General features: G+C 40.8%; 2 protein-coding genes across 2 annotated transcripts; one reads left to right on the top strand and one right to left on the bottom strand.

Annotated features, from left to right (window-relative positions):
• Window positions 1-349: 349 nt before the first annotated feature.
• On the bottom strand, window positions 350-5456 carry crfb16 (cytokine receptor family member B16; the record flags this gene model as incomplete). The annotated part of the gene is made up of 7 exons (XM_083990699.1): window positions 350-681; window positions 900-1051; window positions 1960-2104; window positions 2226-2350; window positions 3353-3543; window positions 4063-4189; window positions 5441-5456. The coding sequence occupies 7 exons, from the start codon at window positions 5454-5456 to the stop codon at window positions 505-507; spliced, it is 933 nt and encodes a 310-aa protein (XP_083846825.1). The 3' UTR covers window positions 350-504.
• Window positions 5457-9091: 3635 nt separating this feature from the next.
• cldn15la (claudin 15-like a) lies at window positions 9092-17629 on the top strand. Its single transcript, XM_083990863.1, has 5 exons — window positions 9092-9491; window positions 11081-11245; window positions 15486-15567; window positions 16295-16408; window positions 17236-17629. The coding sequence occupies exons 1-5, from the start codon at window positions 9275-9277 to the stop codon at window positions 17318-17320; spliced, it is 663 nt and encodes a 220-aa protein (XP_083846989.1). The 5' UTR covers window positions 9092-9274; the 3' UTR covers window positions 17321-17629.
• Window positions 17630-22205: the final 4576 nt, after the last annotated feature.

Below are 22205 nucleotides of genomic sequence, written 5' to 3'. Positions count from 1 at the left end.
ACTTTTAAGCGAATGAATGAATCACTGTAAAAGTCTTGAATTATTCCAGTGATACGAATCAGACTCATTCAAACAGTTCAACAAACTGTCCAAATCCAAAATAAACAAAATGTGTGGTTGGTAACTGTCCAAAAGAAGCAAACGTGACAAATAATCAACAATCAAAGCCTCGTTTTCATTTTGTCTCAGCACAAAAAACAAGAGTGTTGCAGATTGTGTTGAAATAAAAACTGTGGTCATGTTGAAGGTCCAGTGTTGTGTTGCTGCGCTCCGACTTCCTCCCTCACTCAACACTCATGATCCAGTGATACACTTTCATTTCCTCACTTGAATGTAAACAAGTCATTTTTGGATATTTTATCATTCAACCACGTGACGCCCCCGAGGGCTTCATGCTCCGCCTCCTTCAGGCCTCCGACCTTTGGTCCTGGTTCGACCCCCATCAAAGCAGATCAGTCCCACAGAGCTTAAACAGAACTTCCTCTCAGACACAAGGAGAGACGTTTACACCACAAACTCCCCAGCGAGCGGGAGGTCGCTCCGTCGGTCGTCCAGATGTGACGTGAACTCGGTGTTTGATGTGTGGAGCTCTGGATCGACGCTCTGCATCATGTGGATCTGCTCACAGGGCTCCTCCTCTTGAGGACTCCTCGGGATCGTAATGTCGACGTCAGTTCGTTTCTGAGAAAAGATGAATAAACAATATTCAAACATGTCTTCAACACAGTAAAATTTTGATTTATAAAATATTAAAAGTCTTTTTAGATTGCCAAACAGATCCTACAAGACCTTACACCCTCCAACGTTAAGTAGATCTTTCGACTACTTATTATTATGAGTTGTTTAAATCAGCTTTTGGCAAACATCATTCCGGTGTATTGATCAGAGATGGAACTGACCAGAGCGTCGGGCAGCGGCTCCTTGGAGAAATATCTCCCACAGGCACCGGGACGTCGGTGAGACATGGACCAGAACACGGTAGACAGCACGGCGGCCATGATGAGGACGGTGACGGTTACTGTGGTCGGCTTCTTCCACCTCACATCTGGAGCTGCAACAGAGAAACACCGTCTCACTCAACCTGCTCACACAACCGCAACTCCGTCATCAGAATATTCACTGCCTGGATCAGTAAAACATTCAACTGTATCACTGGTGTCTGTTTCTCTGTTTCTTTGTGTTGAGTGTGAGAGTCTGGAAGGGTCCAGATGCTGTAACAGGAATAAGACAACACTTCTTTCCCCTTTCAAGACCAGAACAAGGATCGGGTCTGGGACCCGAACAGAACTTGAACTGGACCAGAACCAGAGTGGTGCGTTCCAGACAACCTGTAACTCGTGTTTTTCCGAACTGTTTCTATGGTTACCCGTTGGAATGTACAGTCAAACTCGTAACTTCCCACCTGTGAACTCGTACTAGATCGATCTACTCCCAGTTTCCAGGTGTAACTCGTAACTGGTGACTTGAAATCGTGATTTACAGGTTCAAAAGCCTGCCTGGAACGGACCATGATACTAGTGTCTGGACCAGAATCCACTGTAACCAAGACCAGAACCGGGACTTGGATCAGGTGAGTACTAGAACTGGTACCGGAACTGAAACCAAGACCAGAACCTGGACCAGGTCCTGTCCAGAGCCAGAAACAGGACTGGGACAAGGACTGGTAACATTATCGGAACCAGGACCAAACCCGGACAAGAACCCGAACTGGGCCCAGAACTGGAATCAGGACCGGGACCGGAGCCAAACTGGGCCCAGAATCAGAACGGATTGTAGGACCAGAACCAGAATCGGTGCCGGGACCAGGACTTGAATCGTGTTCATCGTGTTAAACCACAGTTTAGGCCATTCCTGTGTAATTACTGTTATGTAACAAACTCCGGTCCCCATGGAGGTCTGGGCCGGCAGCTCCAAGTCAGTGCGTCTGTGAGGGACCGGACCGGAGTCGGAGCTCTGTACCTGTGAAGGAGACACACTGGGTGTTGGTGCTGTCGCTCTGCAGCGCCGGTCGCAGGACGGTCTGAGCTCGGACGCAGTAAACTCCTTCTTCCTGCAGACTGAAGACACACGTTCTCTCCTCAGCTGGGATCATGTGGACAGCAGACTGAAGAGAGAGGGAGGGAGAGAGATGAGCGGTGAGGAGAGGAAAACAGGACAGACACAGGATTAAAGACAGAAATAATCGACGTAGAAACGGGAGCTGAAGAGGCGAGGTGACCTCTGACCTTCAGCTCGTGGCCTCTCCTCCACATCGTCACGTTGATGAAGGATGTGTGAGGAAGTCTGTCAAACGACACATGCAGGACGTCGCCCACCGCCGACACCGACATCTCCGGCACCGTCAGCAACGCTGTGCACGAGAGTCACATTCTGTCATTTTTACAAAATCTAAAGCACTTGGAGAGACAAAGTTACCGCCGATCACTGTCTAGTCTCACACTTTTGCAGGACACTTAATGCATCATGTTTAAGTTTCATCAGGAGCGTGAAACCAACACCAGATCAAGCTGTTCCTAAATACTGAAATTGTCTTTGGGCATCTCAACTTTTTAAATGTTAAAATCTCTGAAGGTGGAAGAGGGAAGTGAAGTGAACACAACAAAGATTGTAACTCTGATTTCTGACGTTTTAAGCTCTTTAGGAGAAACTGGTGGATCAGTTTTAGGCCTCAACGTCCATAAAGGTGCAGTACCAGATTTGTCCTGCAGGTGTCACCACTGTCCCACAGTTAATTCCTTCACAGCACTTTGACACTTCCCTGAGCCTCATTTATCCTGTCAGTGTTGTAGTTGTGATAATTTGGTGTGATACAAACACGTATGATTATATCTATTTCTAATTATGATGATCTTATCTCATTTTTTCTTACTAGTTTGGTTCAGGGAGGAAACTTCAGTCAGATAGAATAATGAGAATGAGGCAGCAGCTCATGTCATTTAATCACAGGGTGAATTAACTCTGGTGCTGCAGGTTTCATACCATTGACAAACCAAGAGATGGCGCCACTGACTCTGAGAATAACGATGTTGTGACTCTGACATGGCACAGACAGAAAAAACTGTCAAAATGTTATGTAATAATTTCCATAATGGGTCTTATCTTCCATTTCTAAAATTATATTTATATTTACATTTTTACTTATTTCACAATCTAATATTTGATGGATCCAGTCTTATCTGATCTTGCTTAGGATATTTGTTTTATCTGAAATTAATCAAACTATACTTTAATTTATCTAATATCTGATTTAACAAATTTAGCTTTGATTAATCTAATCTTGATTGATCTGTTTTTTTTTTCATGAGTTAGTGAAATCAGTTGCTGTGTTGAACCTTTAGCATCAGCCTCTTACTGTTTCTGCGGTTGAAGGATGAGTGCAGTTCGGTCCAGGCCGACAGCTCCGAGCCGCACCGCGCTCTGACGTGGACGTTGTAGTCCGCGTCGGAGCCGAGGTCAGAGGTCAGGTCGCAGTGCGTGTGACGGATCTGCTGGCACTCGTGGGCGTCCACCCACCTGCCGTTCAGGACCGTCAGCTCGAACTCTCTGAGGGAGACACAACATCAGTCTGGATGAGCCACAGTCGGTCTGTGATTGACAGCTGGCATCTCTCAGACTGCAGTATCGATGTCATCATCACAACAGCAGCACAGACACGCCTGCAGACTGATTACTGCAACAGGTGTGTTTATAATTACAGTAGGTCAGAATTAATCTGTGCACAATAATCAAGTGGAACCACTCCGCATGTTTCTCATATTTGACCCGGTTGGACCTGTCGACTTATTGTTGCTACTGCTGCCAAAATAATGAGTCGATCAATTGGTTTGTGCTGAATCAGGCTGTTTAATAGTTCACACAACTCTTTGTACTGTGAGTTATTCGTTGTAGTTTGTTTCATTTTCAAAACAAATGACAAAAGCAATGAGTTTAGCAATCGAAAGACAGGAAACTATGTTGTTGAATTCCTTTCTCTGTCTCTAGGTAAACATTTTAACTAAACTTTGTTGTTGGGGACTATTTTCAGTTTAATTAATCCAGATCCGGTGCCTATATCTTACTTACCCCTGGAACTGGACTGAGTAGAGGATCGTAGTGTTGCATGGCGCCAGCAGGGGGGGCCACATCAGCGTGTGTCTCATGTTGACCGACCTCATGGTGACTGTGCCGGGGGCCGGCAGCGTCCAGAGCCCTGCACACACAATGAGCTCAATGAGACGGTCTGGTCTGTAGGAAGGTTTGCTTTGAATCTGTACCATAGCATTCATTGATTTATCAACCTCAAAGCAACACTGTGTAGTATAAAGGTCCAGTGTGTAATAATTGTCATGGTTTATTGGCAAAATCTAAATATATATTCCTATAAGTGTATAATCACTATAAAATAAAATCCATTTGGGTTTCGTAGCCTTATAATTATGTCTTTGTTCTGTACATATATCAAGGGTCTTGCTTTAGAGAGTGTCGCCATGTTTGTACGGCAGCCTGAAGGGAAAATCCAGCCAGTCAGAGAGCACGATTTAAGAGTTTTACGCTCATACCAACCAAACAACCAATGAAGAAGAAGGGGGAGGAAACAGCAGACATATGGTAAAATGGTTTAGATCTTCACCTCATCGCTCCTGAAATACTCCCAGTCGTCACAGTCCTGGTAAACATGTTGTTTTAAGGCCACCGTCACTTTGCTGAGTGCGAGCGAACACTGCAAACTATAATTTGAACGCTGGATGTCACGGTTTTCCCCCCCATTTTACACACTGCACCTTTAAAATAATGTTTCCAATCTCATTTAAGTGGTAGAAAAACAGTGAATAGAATGAATCTGGGCTGCCTCCCCTCCAGAGCTCCAGCCACAAAACAAAACCTTCATCGCAAGGGCAATAACGGATATTCAACAAAGCAATATCTAAGAAAACAACACTTTTTCTGCTTGTCCTGACATTTGGAATTTGGCGCATCGACATTGGCATCCTCACTTCCGTCAGTCTGCCCCTGTGCAGCTGTGGCTGTGAATGTGGTATGGATGTAATGTTCTCTGTAAATAGCTTTACTATAAGTATCTAGAAACGTGCTATATCCAATATATTATTATAATCATTATTATTATTATGAAAATATTAGAGACATGTATCCCTATCATCTGCACCCGTTGCCTTCTTGTGATTTGAAGCTTAGTGTTTCATCATCATTTTTCATCAGGTCTAGAGGTATAGTTGTGATCGTGGTGTTTGACTCCAGGTCATGCCCTACACCAGTGAGGATACAGAGTAAACACTGTTGTGTTTGACCTCAATGCTTGTTGGATAACTACTAAATCACCAATAGTTTAGCCAAACACACAAGTGTTTGGTTAAATCCTTTCAGTCCTGTAGAGTGTTTACTGAGCACATGTCACCCCCAGCACCTTCTAAAAACCATGACCTGAACGAGAAAATGACCTCACCGTCCATCAGCATCATCATCGACAGGAGACTCACGGTCCATCTCAATCTCATGGCCAGTGCCTCATTTCAGGTCCACTATGTCCCAAACGCAGACTCGTCCACATTTAAAACACAAATCCCTCAGCAAAGAAAACCCGGTTCCTTCTTTTTCCTCCGTCCTTCAGTTCATCCAAGAGTAAAAAAAAAAACCTAAAGTCCATAGTGAAGTTGACAAAAAGAAGCAGATTAATCCTTCAGGTTAAGATCCATATTGTCCAGAGTCTGAGGTGCAGACACATGAAGAGCTGAAGCCGAGTGAGAGTAAAGCTGGTGTATCCGGATGCTGTGGATGGATGTGGGGTGGCGGAGCCGGTCCGACCTGTCCTCAGCTCCCCCGGGGCAACTTCTGTCAGCTCCACTTTGCAAGGATGAACTTATGACATGCTTGAAGAGGCAAAGAAGACGGTATGGGGCCCATAGAGCTGCTGGTACAGTATGTGCAGCTCTGCTGAGGGTTTCTGTGTCAACTGTTTTCAAATGGCAAACACCCTCTGCATTAATGAGACATAAAACCAGATGGAGGATGATGCTGCTCTCAACTCAGTAACAGTGCTGACTGGTCTCCTCAGAGTCTGGGGTTCATTATCAGAAAGTCGGAATCAGTGAAGAGAAAAAGACTTGGACCACTGAAAAATGTTGTTGGTCTTGTAGGAACAAGTTTGGGTTGTTTGTATAACTCTGGTCTGTGTTTACGTAAGCTGCTGTTTACAGTATAAAGGTAGATGTTTGTGTTAAAGCTCCATACAGTATAAAGGTAGATGTTTGTGTTAAAGCTCCATACAGTATAAAGGTAGATGGAGATACATTTGTGTCTTTATTCATTCAATCAAATTGATTTAAACAAAAAAGATATTTTCAATCAAAACAAATTTCACTTCAATCGAAAAAAAAAAAAAAAAAAAAACATTTCAATCAAAGAAAAAAGGGTTTGAATGCCAAAAAATATTTTATACCAAAAAAATTGCATTCAGGCACTTTTTTTCTTTGATTGAAAAGGTTTCTTTTTGATTGAGGTGAGTTATTATTTGACTGAAAATATTTTTTTTGGATTGAAGTCATCGTTTTTTTATTTGGGATATATTATGGGTAGGATATTTGTGTCTTTATTATTCAATCAAAAAAAAGTTGATTCAAACAAAACAGACATTTTCAATCAAATAATAACTCACCTTTCAATTAAAGAAAAAAATGGTTCAAATGCAATTTCTTGGTCTAAAATATATTATTTGCATTCAAACACTTTTTTTTATTGAAAAGTTTTTTTGGATTGAAGTGAAGCTCCATACAGTAGGTTATACAGTTTCTTTTCTACAAGACAATGATTGGATAATTTCTCTGTGCTTCTGTAGGACTGATTCTTTGTATGAAGTGTGAAGCGTCAGACTTTGGACTCCATGATAAAACATTAACTGTCACCAGCTGTAAAACTATAAAACAGACCCAATCAATCAACCAGTGAAACAACTGTCTGTTTTTTTTTTTCTGCTTCTGTCTCAGGACGACGCCAATCACCTGAGTGACACAGATATAGTATCTGTTTATTCACTGTCTAACATCCGCTGCGTCTATAAAAGGTTAGAAACACAAGAAGACACTAAGTTGTGTTCTCATCATGGCCGCTGTGTTTGTAGCAGCAGGTTCAGACTCCGTGTTACAGGAAGAGACGTATTTGTTGACCCATCAATGAAAGCTGCATTTCTTTATTTGGACAGAGAAATGTTTATTGTCCTGTAACTTCCTTCATCACATCGTCGTCAGCATCAGTTTGTTGTTCAGACAAACAGAACTGAGTCATGTGTTTTACTTTGGTTCAGCTCAGAGAAATCAATGAAGAGAAACTGACGCTGTGGGAAACGTCATGGCAATAAAACAGTTTATCTGAGTTTCATGGTAATAACTGCAGTCCAATCTCTGATGTACTTAATATTTTTTCTCTTTTTTCAATTATTCTTCCTCCTTTTTCCCTCACTTTATAGCTTCAGGTTGATTCTCTCCTGTATCTATTCTGAACATTGTTGTTTTTGTGTCCAGCCACAACAAAGAAAAGATTGGGGCTGAGACCTGTTCATCTGTTTCCACTGTCACCAAGACAGCAATGGTTTATGATGTTTACACAGCGTTAATATTTGCTAAAAAAAAAACTCCAAAACCCAGACCCCAATTTTTCCCCTAATTTTGTTTTAATCTAATCTTCCATAAACAACCCAGAGCTTCTTCTTTCTACTCTTGTTCTTCTTCCTCTGGACATTTCTTCCTTCCTCCTACAGCAACAAACAAGCCAATCAACTAGTTTTTATTTCCAACATGTTCTGTGTCAGCACACAAAGTTCTCGTTATCAAATCCTACCGCACAGCTGGAAAGCATCTGAGCAACAACCTCATAACAACATGATGTCACTGACTGTGCAACAGGTGGGAGGCTGCTCAGCCATTGGCCACTAACTCCTCTTGTCTTTTATTTATAACTGGACACAGTTGTTCAAATGGTCCAAAGAAAATCTAAGATCGTTCATTTAGAGTCAGTTTGTTTTTGTGGGTTTTGGCCGATTGAGCTTTTTCCTGCAACAAACTATTATGTTGTTATTGTTTCGGCCTTTCAAAATCCACCATCAGGCGACCTCTACCCTGTACCACTCCTCTAGACTCACTCCTGCCATCAACAAACTAGAAATCTCCATTAGCAACTAGGCCTCTATTGACATCTACTGATATTAAAGGGACAATGAGGAGTTTTGGAAAAGTGAAGCGTCTTCACACTACATTTATGAGCCTCCGCGCACCGTGAAATTCTTTGACCGGCACAAGACAGACTCATGATTTCATTCATCAAGAATTAAAGTCAGAGGTTCGAAGACGATCACATACCGTCGTAGTTCCGACCATAAACGACGATTCGGCGGCGTTATTCTCATGACTCCCCACGAAACCGAAAGTAAGGAAACACTGGTCGGCTCGACCAGCATTTCCACCACCACTAATAATAACAAAAAAACGGTAGAGACAAAACAATATATTTATCGAAAATGGGCCCATTAACAAGTGTGGGTAACGGAGATTCATCCACATTAATATGAGACTTTGTTATTGTCGCAGAATTTTTCGTTCTGCCGATGGAGAAACTCCTCGTTGTCCCTTTAAATTGGCAAAAACAACAAAACACCTTTATACCCACACCATAGCAGCACCGTAGAAACACCCCAGTGACTAATCTAAGCATTTTACAGAAATCCCAATTGAAATTCTACTACCATAATCATCTTTAACACCTTCAACCAGAAACACTCCCCCAACAACGGCAGCCAGACTCAGCGGACAGACAGATACTGCTCTTCTCGGTCAATACATCAGGTGCTTTTAGCCTTTTCCTGCTGTTTATGGGTTGAGGTGTATACGCAGCAGTGAACGCAGACCTGTGGATGGGTTTCAATGAGATCTGAGGTGTGGCTGAAGATTCATCGTCACCCTGATCAGAGCTGGTGGGTGGTGAGGGGGGAAAACCAGGGAGTGCCTCTGAGCAGTTTATGACCCCGGCAGAGAGTAAAGTCCTGTTGGAGCCATCGACGTCAGATTATCTAGAAATAACCGAAGGACAGAGACCAGAGCCTCCAGCAACTCCCTTGGATTGCCTCGTCGTTATCTCAGAGGACTGAAGACCAGGCCCTGTGACCATTTCATTCCTGTCCTTTTGGCATTTTGAAGGCTTCATTCGACAGTTTACACAATTTTTAGCAGTTGGATTTCCTCCGAGGGTCTTTGCTTTTTCATCGCGAGAGTTTTCTGGAAGAGTTGCCATCATGTCGACGGCTTTGGAAGCAACCGGATTCGTCATGTGCATACTCAGCTGGCTGATCACCGGAGCAGCGCTGGCCAACGACTACTGGAAGATCTCCACCGTGTCCGGCAGCGTCATCATCTCCCAGAGGCAGTTTGAAAACTTGTGGCACTCCTGTGCCGAAAACAGCGCCGGCATCGCAGAGTGTCGAGACTTTGAGTCGCTGCTCGCCCTCCCCGGTAAGACGAGATCAATGACCTGATGATGAGTTTTAAACATTTTTCTAGAGTTCTTTCAAAGCCGTTTTCTGTGGCAAGGTACAAACAAGTGTAAATGTTGAATATTTGGTCTGCAAAAAGATACTTCTGGTAAAAGTCAAGAAGAATATATAGGAATCCACACATTCAGTGTCAGACCTAGCTATACACAAGGTGGAAGTTGTCACACCCAAGAGAAAAAACAGGACATAGGCTATATGAGAACTGCATACAGATAGACATGGAATAAATGTAATGCTGCCCTTTTTACTTTATTAGATCGTATTTAAATTTTTGTTTTCAACATCATATAAGATTTATTGTAGAGAAATTAGGCCAACGGGCCATGTGGCGCCATCACTGAGTCACTTGTCCAAAGGTTGTTGCTGTTGGATGTTACAAGCAGTTTCCCGCCTTTACTACCGATGAAGATCAGTTAGGATCAGTTAGTCGAAGAGTTTGCTACATGGAAAATTTGACTATCCTCATTTTCTTTTTTAATTTGATATAGTGAAGTTGGTTCATCAGTAGGTCACTTTCTCTCCCATAATCTGTGATGTATGATTATCTGTTAGGCGCCATTTTGCGTTTCATCCTCCACTGACAGCAAAATGGAGGGAAACGCGCGTCAAGTTGAAACAGAAAGTAGCAGCTACTGTTGGTTCATCTTCACTCAGTTAAATGATGAATTAGTTTCTTGTCTCCTGTTTTCTGGTCAGACAGTAGAAGGTAGCCAGGTTAATCCTCTTTTTACACTATAATAACTCCATATTTTCAAACAAAAATGTCCACCACCAACATTGTAAAACTGGAGTCACAGGGTGAAAATACCAGCCTGTGATTGGTCAGACAGCTTGATTTAATTGAAAAGTCAAATTTTTCCTGATGACGTTGAGGTCTATAGTCACTATGGTCATGACACACTGGATGATTCGACTCCACTCAAGTTTGTCTCTGCTGAAACTCACTGAGACTCATAAAGAGGCGCGGCAGCTTTTTATGATCGTTAGAGGTCATTTTGTTAATAAATGACTGCATACTACATCTGGGGACTGTAAAGCACACACACACACACACACACACACACACATACATTTACTTCCTGTTCCTTCTCTTTTAACACTTTGGTTGAAGATGTTAAGTGTTAGTCTGTGGATTTTGTTTGACTGTCTTTCAGTCTTTATGCTACGTGCTTTAATGCCAAACTCTTCAATTCTACACGCTTTAAAAGTCTGAACCACTACTAACCACAATATACAGTTATGATGTGCATATCAAACTCTGATGTATCTTCTTCCTCTAAGACTTCTTCCAGAATCCTGTATCATCTGATTCACACAAATATTGACTAGAGCACCAAATGTGGATTAATTCGCCACTGAAAGTAGTCCCTACCAAATACATTTTATCCTACATCCTTTTTCTGTCTAAAAGCTAAATCAGATCAGATTTCCATTCTGTCACTTCAACATGGCAAAAAGCTCTCTGGTTGTTTACAGGTGAATGAAAGTGAGTTCTCAGGATGATTGTAGTGATAACTAATCCGTGTGAATATCTGTCTCTCTGTGCAGACTACGTGCAGGCGTGTCGCGCTCTGATGATCATCGCTCTGCTGCTTGGCCTCGGCTGCATGATCGTATCTCTGCTGGGACTGAAGTGCATCAAGATCGGTACGACCACCGACCAATCCAAGGCCAAGATCGCCATCACCGGAGGAATCCTGAGCATCCTTGCTGGTGAGTCGACCTTGTGCGCACCAAAGCGCAACGGCCTCCAGAATCATATCTGGTTAACACAGAACTACACTGCAAAAACTCAAAATCTTTCCAAGAATATTTGTCTTATTTCTTGTCAAAATGTCTCATTTCTAGCCAAAACTAATCTCTTTCCACTTAAAATAAGACTCATCACCTAAAAATTAACTTGTTTTTAGATAATTTTCACTTGAAATAAGTACAAAAATCTGCCAGTGAAAGCAAGTTGTTTGTGCTTGTAATAAGAAAGAAAAACTTGCTCCACTATCAGATTTTTCTTCTTATTTCAAGTGAAAATAGACTTGAAAGAAGTAAAAAGTGTCTAAAAACAAGCTAGTTTTTAATGTGATGAGTCTTATTTTCAGTATAATGAGATTTGTTTTGACTAGAAATGAGACAAATATTCTTGGTGAGATTTTTTGTTTTTGCAGTGTAGTTTAGTCGGTGGTTGAACAGTTTCAGACGCCTCCAGGTGACTTCTCTTTGCCCAGAACATCAATCAGTGTGTGAAGGTCGTCTGACATCCAGACCTTGGTCCAGTCAGGGACTTGGTTGTCGATACTTGACGATGTTTCATCTCTGATCCAGGAGGTTTTATTCAGTTCTTACCGACAGGTGAGGATACCCAGGTGTTTACCCTCTGTGGAATCGTTGTTAGGGACAACAATGTTGTAAAACAGTCTAACCTGAGGAGTTTGTCCTCCTGGGCTCAGCCATCTGTTTGCTCAGTGGTCATTTGTGTCACAGATATGTAAATCCATGCATTTCTCATTGCACTTGGCCCATTGTTCTCTCTGTGTGTTATATTCGTTGTCTGGAGTTAGACACATATGGGATGACGATGTTATTCGTAATGTCTTCACCACACAGTGTCGGTCTTCAAGTGCATCCTTCATGCAGTAGTCGAGTTGAGGGGGGATGAGGGAGGATGGCATCCCCCCTGAAATAAAAACGATCAAAATCATCCCCCCTGAAAAAATGCCATCCCCTCTCTCCATCCCTCCCATTTTGGCATTAAATGTTGGACATATAACTTGTAATTATAGGCTGTCAAATCAATTTTAACAGCGTACATTTAAAAAAAAAAATCTATTGATAGTTGATTTCATTAAAAAACATTTGCACAAATCAAGCCTATCCACTTTTCCATGTTGATAAAAGTATTAAAATGATAATTCAAGGGATATTTAGGCTATAATAGATAAAAATGTGCGATTAATTTGCGATTAATCGTGAGTTAACTATGACATTCATGAGATTAATCTGGATTAAATATTTTAATAGATTGACAGCCCTCATTATTTCATCATTAGAGAGTAGGCCTACGCATGTTGAATAAAAGAAATAATAAAATCTGAGGGCACAAATAAAAAAATTCAAATAAACTTGGCTTGATTTGATTTGAGAGGATTAAGAAGTCTTATTTTCAGTGTTTTGTTTTGATATCGAATTTACATGAATTGACCATCCCCCCTGAATTTTTTTTACAACTCGACTACTGCCTTCATGTGTTAGTGTTCTCCCTCTGTTTGGTCTGTTTCTCTTAACTCCTCACTTGTGATCCAGACTCAAACAGTTGGTGTTGGCCTGTCTACGGTCCAGTCAACGAGTTGGTGAATCTTAAATCCCTTGGTGTGAACCCGATGTCTCTGTCCTTTTGACTCAATGAGTCCTGTGATGGCTCAAACGTCCTGAGTTTTAACCACAGACTGTAAAAAGAATGGACGTAGCACCCGTGACGTCACCCATTGGTTTGGGGGAGTCTGTTTTGTGCCGCTACTACGGGGGTTTGAACTGCGCCCTGTTGGATTTTACTTTCCATATTTGGAGAGGTGCGGCGGTTAGCCGGCCGAGATCCCGCCCACTGGCCTCGAAGCAGCGGTCTCCGGACCTGTCACTCAACATTTCCGCGCCCTAATTGGCCAGAATTTTAAACCTAATAATAGTAAAACAGTAGAGTTTTTTTTTTAAATTCACCCCCCTCAGAGTGTGTGTGGGGGTAGAAACTATCGGTTGAGACCAAAAAAATAAAATGTACCAGGCTGTAAATATGTTTTTTTAAGCTGTAAAGTCGGCTATTTTAACATGGGGGTCTATGGAGAATGCTGCTTTCTGACACCAGCCCCCAGAGGAAGAAGAGGGGATTGCAGCTTTTTGAATACGGAAGTGAGCTTCACTTCTCAGACCGACAACTGCCCCCTTGGTTTTAACTTTATAAAACCCATCATCGGGTTGGAAATATCAATGCACATACCTGATCTGGGCTGAGGTTGGCTCTATTGTTCTGCCTAATACCTGGTTTCAAGTCTATAGTGTCTTGAATGTGGTGTTAGCAGCCAAGATGGCAGCTGTGCCCTGTGTTTGCCAGGTGAAAGGAGTGTCTCATGTTTCAGGAGGCTCATCACTGAAGGAAATCAATGCTCTAATTGTTGGATGGTCGAACCCAAACAAACCACAAGTCTCTTTAGCTGTCCAGTGATCAGATGCTAACGGCTAAGGTTCGAACTGTTTGAATGTCTGTTTGCCATGATATCTCAGGTCTTTTTCATATTTCTCCTTCAACGTTGACTGTAACCAGTGGCGAACCGTGGACCCAGACCCTGGGCCTTCAATAGGACCATGTAGCAATAAAAAATTAAACATAGCAATAGTAGCCAGAGCCTTTTCACATGGATGGTCGGCATATTACATGTTTCTTTGCCCTAACTGGCTTCACAACACACAAGGTGATTCTGGAAAAACAGTCATTCAAAGCTGGCTATCATGAATCACTTAGGCTATTTAAAAAAAAAGAAAAAAAAAGAAACTAGCAAATCACACATTCACTTATTTGTTTAGCTGGAATGAAAGTAAAATGTCAATCATGAGCTGTTCAACAACTAAAGATGTATTTTTGATAATGTTTTTTGTGTTTGTTTGAGCTTTAGACACAGTTGAATTTCACTGTGGATTTAATATTTCTGCCAAAAGTGGCTATAAAACAAACACCTCCTGAGGTGACATGGGAAAAAGGCACAGGCTCTTTGTAAATGTTCAGCCATTTTTCACTGACCTTAATGGCTATCAAACTACCGGTATATGCAAATTGTAGGTTTACAGTACAAATTCAGTTCTCTGCTGCTGCTGCTGCTGCTGTTGCTGCTGCGGCGCTGGGTCTGTGGGTCTGTGGGGCTTCAGGGCTTCAACAGCAGAACTGACCCAGCTTAAAGTCATGCGTTTAATCAGCACCATTTAAACTTCTAATAAATAAATAAATAAATGTGCGCTCCGGCCACAGACTGTAGGCTCCGCTCTTTCCTTACGGTAACTATTCTCTTGATCAGCGTGGTGAAAGCATAGACTGTAGGGTGAAAGACAATCTCGTTGTTGTTGTTGTCACCGTGGCAAAGTGCCGTGTGTGTACGGGGGAAGGGAGGGGCGGGGGGAACGGGGCGGGGGTGACAGGTCCAGCAGGAGGACAAACTATCCTGCGTTTAAATAACATGTCGAAAATATCTGCTTGACAACTCATGGAGCTGGAAGCAGCCCTAAATAAGTAACTACACTTTAACAACAAGCCCAAAAACCCGCAACCCACGACTACCAATATAAGCGACTTCACAGAAAAACAAAGTCACGTAAAACAAAGTCACGTATAATAAGCGGACTTGGCAACCCGCCCCCTCACTATTTTGGCGGCAATGTTGTTCTGCTGGGTATTCGCGAATACCCGGAAGCTGTCGTGATATGGTCCCGCCCACAACTCAGTGGAATATGATTGGCTAAGACACCTGTCAATCTCAAATTCATGCCCACAATGACTTGCATTACACGGGCCTTCAGTGACAGCCACTGAAGGCCCTGCAGGGGGAGTCGATGATTTACTGCCCAGATACCGTTGGAAGAAAAATTGTGATTGGTCCATTTCTCGTTCCATTATATTAACCCATTGTTTCCCAAGAAATATTAGTCCCAACTTTATAACAATTATCTAATATTACTTGTGTGTTGCTCACTGTATAAAATAAATAAATAAAATTAAAATTAAAAATAAAATAAATATATAGTAGTACAATAATTATTTCAATATTTTTTCTTAGGCCTTCACTGAATACCTTGAAGGCCCAGAGGGTTCCCCTCTGACTGTAACACATAGTAGGATTTTATTAGGTAGTAACTCAGGTCGAGCAGAAGGAAGTCACGCCTATAAAGATGTAAAGCTATGTTTGCTCTCTGTTCACAGGCCTTTGCTGCATGACAGCTTGTTCCTGGTACGCCTTCAGAGTCGTTGAGGACTTCAACAACCCGTTCGTCGGCGGCATCAAGTGAGTTGACCTGCACAGACGAGTTCACGACTGACAGAGCTCAGTTAAAGATAAAATGGAAGCGATGAACCAGTCTGAGGCATCTAGATGTGGAGGACAGTTTATCAGGACTCAGGAGAAGAGCTTTTTGTATTTAAGTTACCTTTATCTAAAGAACAGTGTGACAATAAAATGAGTTCCTCAGTGCAAAAACAAACAGAATTGTAATTTTGAAATGAGCTCAGACCTTCTTGACATTTCTATCCAACTGTTGTTGATCGGATGAGGATTTCTATCAGTTCTGGATTAGGGAACATGAATCTGTTGTTTCTACATTTACATCTCTACAACAGGAAGTAGTGAAGCTATTCAGAAGCTATTAGAGATATAGAAACCATTTCAGTGTAGTTTTTTTCTTCTCTTCTCCGCATGAGATCAACAACAGAAAGAACATCCTGTCGTTCGAGCGTTTTTTATGACACTTCTGTTTTTGTTTTGTTTGTTTTGTTTGACTCTGATGTTTTAGCTTTAACGTGACTGTGAGTTTCTGTCATGTGATTACGCAGCTGTACATGTTACTGAACAATTAATAAGAGACATTTGATCTGCAGCTATAAATGCTTGACATGTAATTATCAAAAGTTCTTGAGACTGATTGGTTTGTTAGAATCACCTGCAGTAAATCATCAATATATTAACAAGTTTTAAGCTGTTGATGATGTTGATGATGTTGTTGTTGTTGCTGCAGGTTCGAGCTGGGCACCGGCCTCTTCATGGGATGGGGTGCAGCCTCTCTGGCCATTCTGGGTGGAGCGCTGCTCTGCACGGCTTGTAAAAGGGCGTCACCTGGTGGCAAGAGATCGTAAGTGCACACAAGAGAGTCAATGATGTGGTGCAACCCAGTGTCAAGTGGCGTAACTGGTATTTTTTTAATAAAAATCTGACTTTATACAGGAAAATAAATCTGGAATAAATGTAATTAACTCTTGCAACGCTATGCAACACTATGTTTTTTGATAAAAATGTTCATAATTTGTCACACAATTTAGAAAAAAAGCTGTGTTTTTAGGATAAGTCCTGCCCAGTATTACCAAATTTAAATATAGAAACACGGCTAAAAATCTATTTCAATTAAATTTTTTCAGAAGTAAGTATATTTTTTAGAAGTACACTTTGGATAAAATATCATTCCTTTGTGGTTACACCATTGGACGTTTTCAGGGGCATTCAGTCTTACTTTTGTTTTAATTTTTTTTTTAATGGTTCAAATGACATAAAAACCAACATGAATACAAAATGTACATTTTAACAAATCCGATGCATGCTTTTAAAATAATGTTTAAAAATATTTCTGAATTGCTCAACCCTTATTTGCCGCTGACCCAAGACACTTAACACAGGTGTAGTTTGTCCTGACACATGGGTTGTGTTCACTGTTGTTCATACTTCACAGTTTCTACATTCTCTGAGGTTCATTGATAAAACCTATTTTGATTGGATCCATCAGATTAGTGCCAGTTATTTGTATTTTAACGGCCACAACAAAACACCAACGTTTATTTGCTGATGAATATTGAATATTGAATGGAAACTCCTTCACCCCGTATCTGTGGCTGAATAAGAACAAAGTTATACAGAATATAAAACACAAATATGACACTGATGATGATCACTCTTCTTGTTTTTCAGAGGTTACTATGGAAACCCTAACGGTCCACAGAAGGTCTACACGGCTACAGCAAAATCAGATAAAGACTCCAGGGCTTACGTCTAAACACACACACACACGCACACACACACACACACACACATACATACACGCCATATAGCCTTCTACCTGTGCTCTTACAGACTTACATTCATTTTCTACATTGTGATGATTGACACACACACAGACACACACACACACTGATACAGCTTGCAGAGTCCGACAGGATTTTGACGTCTTAGAAAATGCTCTTGTTTGTTTAGAAACGTTTTTGAATCTGAACCTGAATCTGAATCTTGACATAAATCTTTGCAATTGATTCTTAATGATTATGTGATATGTTTTTTGTGTCTGTGTAAATGTTACACACTGCGCTCTAACGTTTAATACTTATATCTTCTACACATGTACATGTATTACTGAATAAATGACTACATTTGTAATTTCAAAAAAAAAGAAGGTCTATGTGTGTGTGTTTTATTTTTTTGAGGCTCTTGGGTGAAAGGACAGTTATTAAAGTTGTTATTAAATGGATAGTTCAACATTTTTGGCAAATTGGCCCATTGCCATAATCCCTATAGTCATAGCAGTAGGTTCCTTACCTTTCATTGTCGGTGCAAGCTATTTTTAGAACGGCGTAGTAGAGCCGCGAGCTGCTCAGAGCTACACTACGGAGGCTAATGGGATTTCTTGGTTTCCCTCATCAAACTCATCAAATACACAATCCAACAACTCCACAACGCTCTGGTGAACAAGTTGTGACCTGCACATTCACCACGCTATGAGATAATAACACAACGTTACCACACAGAGTTGTTTTAGAGGGAAATTCATGCAAAACCGCTGATGCACGTTGCCTTCAGGGACAGTTTTTCATCAACAGTCTCTGTATTTCCCTCTAAAACAACTCTGTGTGGTAACGTTGTGTTATTATCTCATAGCGTGGTGAATGTGCAGGTCACAACTTGTCCACCAGAGCGTTGTGGAGTTGTTGGATTGTGTATTTGATGAGTTTGATGAGGGAAACCAAGAAATCCTATGAGCCTCCATAGCGTAGCTCTGAGCAGCTCACGGCTCTGCTCCGCCGTTCTAAAAACAGCTTGCACCGACAATTAAAGGTAACGAACCTACTGCTATGACTATAGGATTATGGCAAAATGTTGAACTATCCCTTTAAGTGTTTGTGATGGCTGGTTTGTGCTCATTTTTCATTTCTTTCAAGATGTTTGTTTTTTTATTTCTCTGTAGCAGCTTCAGTCAAATATCACCTTAAACCTACCTGTTTCTCTGCTGTACGGCCACGATGAGGTAACTCTGACCCAAGGCACGTGCTTATTGTGTGTGTGTGTGTGTGTGTGTGTGTGTGTGTGTGTGTGTGTGTGTGTGTGTGTGTGTGTGTGTGTGTGTGTGTGTGTGTGTGTGTGTGTGTGTTGTAATCTCCTGTGTAATAATGATGATTAATGCAGTAATCCACCTCTGTCTGTTTACCCGCTGACAGGCAGAACAGTGGATTACAGCTCTACGGCCTCGCTCTGCCTATCTATAGACACACACACACACACACACACACACACACACACACACACACACACTGTGGACTGGATCAAACCTGCTGCTCAACCTTGAGGTTTCTGTCCAACCCAAACTCTGGATGTCAAAAGTCTGAACGCTCCTTCCTTCCCACACATACTACATCCTCAGGTCAACAGATTATGGGATGTAATAGCATCACATACACATCTTATTCAAGTTTATCTATATGTATACGTGTGTTTATTATGATTAATTACTCTATTTCTTTTTCTGGCTCTGCATAACATCTATGAACATAAATACATGTTCTATTTATTGGTAAAGTAATATATTCACTGACAGAAAGTTCATGCTTTCTGTTGTATAGATAGATAGATAGATAGATAGATAGATAGATAGATAGATAGATAGATAGATAGATAGATAGATAGATAGATAGATAGATAGATAGATAGATAGATAGATAGATAGATAGATAGATAGATAGATAGATATTTTATTTATCACGTGCAAAGCTAAAGCTAAAACCAAGGTTAAAGGAGACACTACAGGTGAATAGGGTAAAAACTTTAAACTAACAGATATCACCATGAAACTTCCCAAGTTTATCACTCACATTAAGACAAGTATTTTTTCTATTACAAGTTTCGTCAAATTTTATGTTTAAATATGTAAATGAGGCAATATCTAATGAAATATGCAACCATTCACATACATTTCCAGAACAGAAATCTGAACAATGGATAAAGCTACTTTCAAAATTCTTGTTTTATTTTGTAGACACATTAGAGTCAGAAGTTTTTACAAAGGAGGATTTTGGATATCTCTTTTTATCACTCTGTAAATGAGAAAATACTGTCACCACCAGCCCTAAAAAAAAAAATCTAATGTCTCAGTGTTTTTAGTAATAGAATGTTGTATAAATGAGGCTGTGAATGACATACAGTATCAACAATCCCCTCTGTAAAAACCTTCAGAATATAGAAAGGGGTCAAACTGGAAGTGTCTGTAAGTGCTGCTGAAGTGGACATTTCAGGCCCAGAGTCTGAGGAAAAACTCATTTTGAGAAAACAGCCTTTAAAGATTTGCACTGTAAAATTCTATAGATTGTTAATGTAAATCAAGCTTTTACGTTTGGTTGCGGATACGGAGGAAATTACAATTTATGGAGCCTACATAAATATTCAGAGAGAGAGAGCTTTACAATGAACAGGCACAGCACAGTAGCCTATGTCACAGTAGCTGTTACTGTAACTTTGGGTGGATTTAGGAGAAATCTACAGACGAAAAGAGACAAAATGAAGTAAAATAACCACATTAATGTGGGTTTTCTACCATTTCTTTTGACTTTTCTGAAAGAATACATGTTAAGGAAGAAAAAGAGCCCAAAATCTCAAAATTGATCAGTGCATGAAAAAACAACTGCCTGTTAGTGTCTCGCCTTGAAAAACAGTGTAGTGAAATGCAGAATAACCATGCTCACGACTGAACCAATGAAACACAAGAATAAATAAATATAATGTCACACATTTTAAAAATAAAACAATTGTTGATTCTGTTCCTGTATGCAAACACTCAAAGCAGACAAACCAATAATTCACCATTTTCTAAAGCTGCTATATGAAACTTCGGTAACACTTTACTTGAATAGGTATTCATAAGATTGACATAACACTGTCATAACCATGACATGACAGCTGTCATAAACATCAATGAATACTTATGACAGCTGTGGTTAAGTGTCATTCGGTAAGTTATGTCACTTTTGATGCAAAGTTGACATTATTTGAGATGTCCTTGTTATGAGAACTTGACATAATTTTTAAAGTTTGGCCATTAGGTCTGCTATGACAGTTTAAATTGTCTTTATGTCAAGTTGTCAGAACAAAAACTTCTCAAATAATGTCAACTTTGCATCAAAAGTGACATAACTTACCGAATGACACTGAACGACAGCTGTCATAAGTATTCATTGATGTTTATGACAGCTGTTATTCCATGGTTATGACAGTGTTATGTCAATCTTATGAATACCTATTCAAGTAAAGTGTTACCGAAACTTCATGTTCACATGGATCGGACACAGTCAAGTATTTGTTGTTGTTGTTAGTGTTCTTTTAATAGAAAGTGGAAAAAGTGCGACCATGACACCTCTCTCTGTCTCTCTCTCCCGCTGTCTCTCTAATCTGGTCCTGATGTGCTGACTGAGGGGAACCAGCTTCAATCCTCTCAGTCTGCGTCTGCCTGTCTCTGTGGATGTTGTGGTTCGTGTGGAGGGTGGGGGGTGGGGGGTGGGGGGCAGGACGGTTCGTCTCCTGTGCACCGAGGGTTGGTCAAAGTTCACAGCCGGGTCACCTGATTGGCCGAGGACGGCGTGACGGACAGCAGGTGTGGACATATAGAGCTTCTCTGGCCGGCGTCTGTCTCCTCCTCCTCCTCTTCCTCTCATTCAACATCACACCGTCCATTTCTGCAACACAGGTGAGTGACTCATCGTCCTTCTAACTCTGGACAAACTAAAACATCTCTTCTGTCATATTTATCTGCACTTTTATTTCATATATTTTATATTTTAAGTCATTTTTGTCTGTTTTTGGGTGAGAAATATAGAATGAGCATAGCCTATCTGTTTTCAAACTGTGCTCGAGGACCCACAAGATGAAAAACTAAAGTTTCAGTTGAGATAGACTATTCATACAGTGGCATTGATTAGTTCCATATAAATGATATACCTAAGATTTGTCTGTGCACCAGTAGGAGGCAAGAAGGAAAAACAAAAGGAAGTATACATCCCAGTTGACTGGAATTATGACTGGAACTGTTTTTTTTATTTTTTTTTTATCTTCCTCTACTTTTATATTTAACAACATTTTAGACTTGTATTTGTACCTAAACACTGAATGAAAAGACGTGAGGAGAGTTTGTGTGAAACTCCTCTCAGGTGATTTTAACAGGATTAAAAGCTCAGCAGAGTTAAGTCTGTTTGAATCTCTCAGTCATCTAAACTCAATTATCTCTACCATGAACTCATTCATTCATATTTTCACACTCTCCCCTTTTTCTTGAAATATGTTGGTTTATTTATTTTATGTTAATTTAATTCTGTGGTACATTACAAGCATTTAAACTAGCATTTAAAAAGTTATTTAACTGTGTGGTGGCACATATTATTTTGGATTCCTCCGTGCAGTTCGTGCTTCCGCCACTAGATGTCGCCAAACCCCTTGAAAAGAGTTCACAGGTGTTTCGCTGTTTTGCGCTGAGGTTTCTGCTTCCGCCACAGCTCGGAGGACTAACGACATCAAGGAAATGGGTTTCAAAAGTGAAAATACAACAATTTATTGATACTTAACTTACAGTGTCCGTTCAGGCTTCTGGTGATAATCCTCAGTACAGGCGCCGACTGTTTCGACACGGA

This window comes from Trachurus trachurus, assembly GCF_905171665.1.
Source record: "Trachurus trachurus genome assembly, chromosome: 17".
Taxonomy (NCBI): domain Eukaryota; kingdom Metazoa; phylum Chordata; class Actinopteri; order Carangiformes; family Carangidae; genus Trachurus; species Trachurus trachurus.
The sequence above is the reverse complement of the archived record's forward strand: the minus strand, read 5'-3'. Positions and strand labels throughout refer to the sequence as shown.

What these genes read in the sequence shown, in the direction of transcription:
- cldn15la (XM_083990863.1), top strand. Translation starts at nt 9,275, where the DNA reads ATGTCGACGGCTTTGGAAGCAACCGGATTCGTCATGTGCATACTCAGC. An exon ending in GTCGCTGCTCGCCCTCCCCG is followed by an intron (nt 9,492 to 11,080) that starts GTAAGACGAGAT and finishes CTCTCTGTGCAG; the next exon opens with ACTACGTGCAGGCGTGTCGC. An exon ending in CCGTTCGTCGGCGGCATCAA is followed by an intron (nt 15,568 to 16,294) that starts GTGAGTTGACCT and finishes TTGTTGCTGCAG; the next exon opens with GTTCGAGCTGGGCACCGGCC.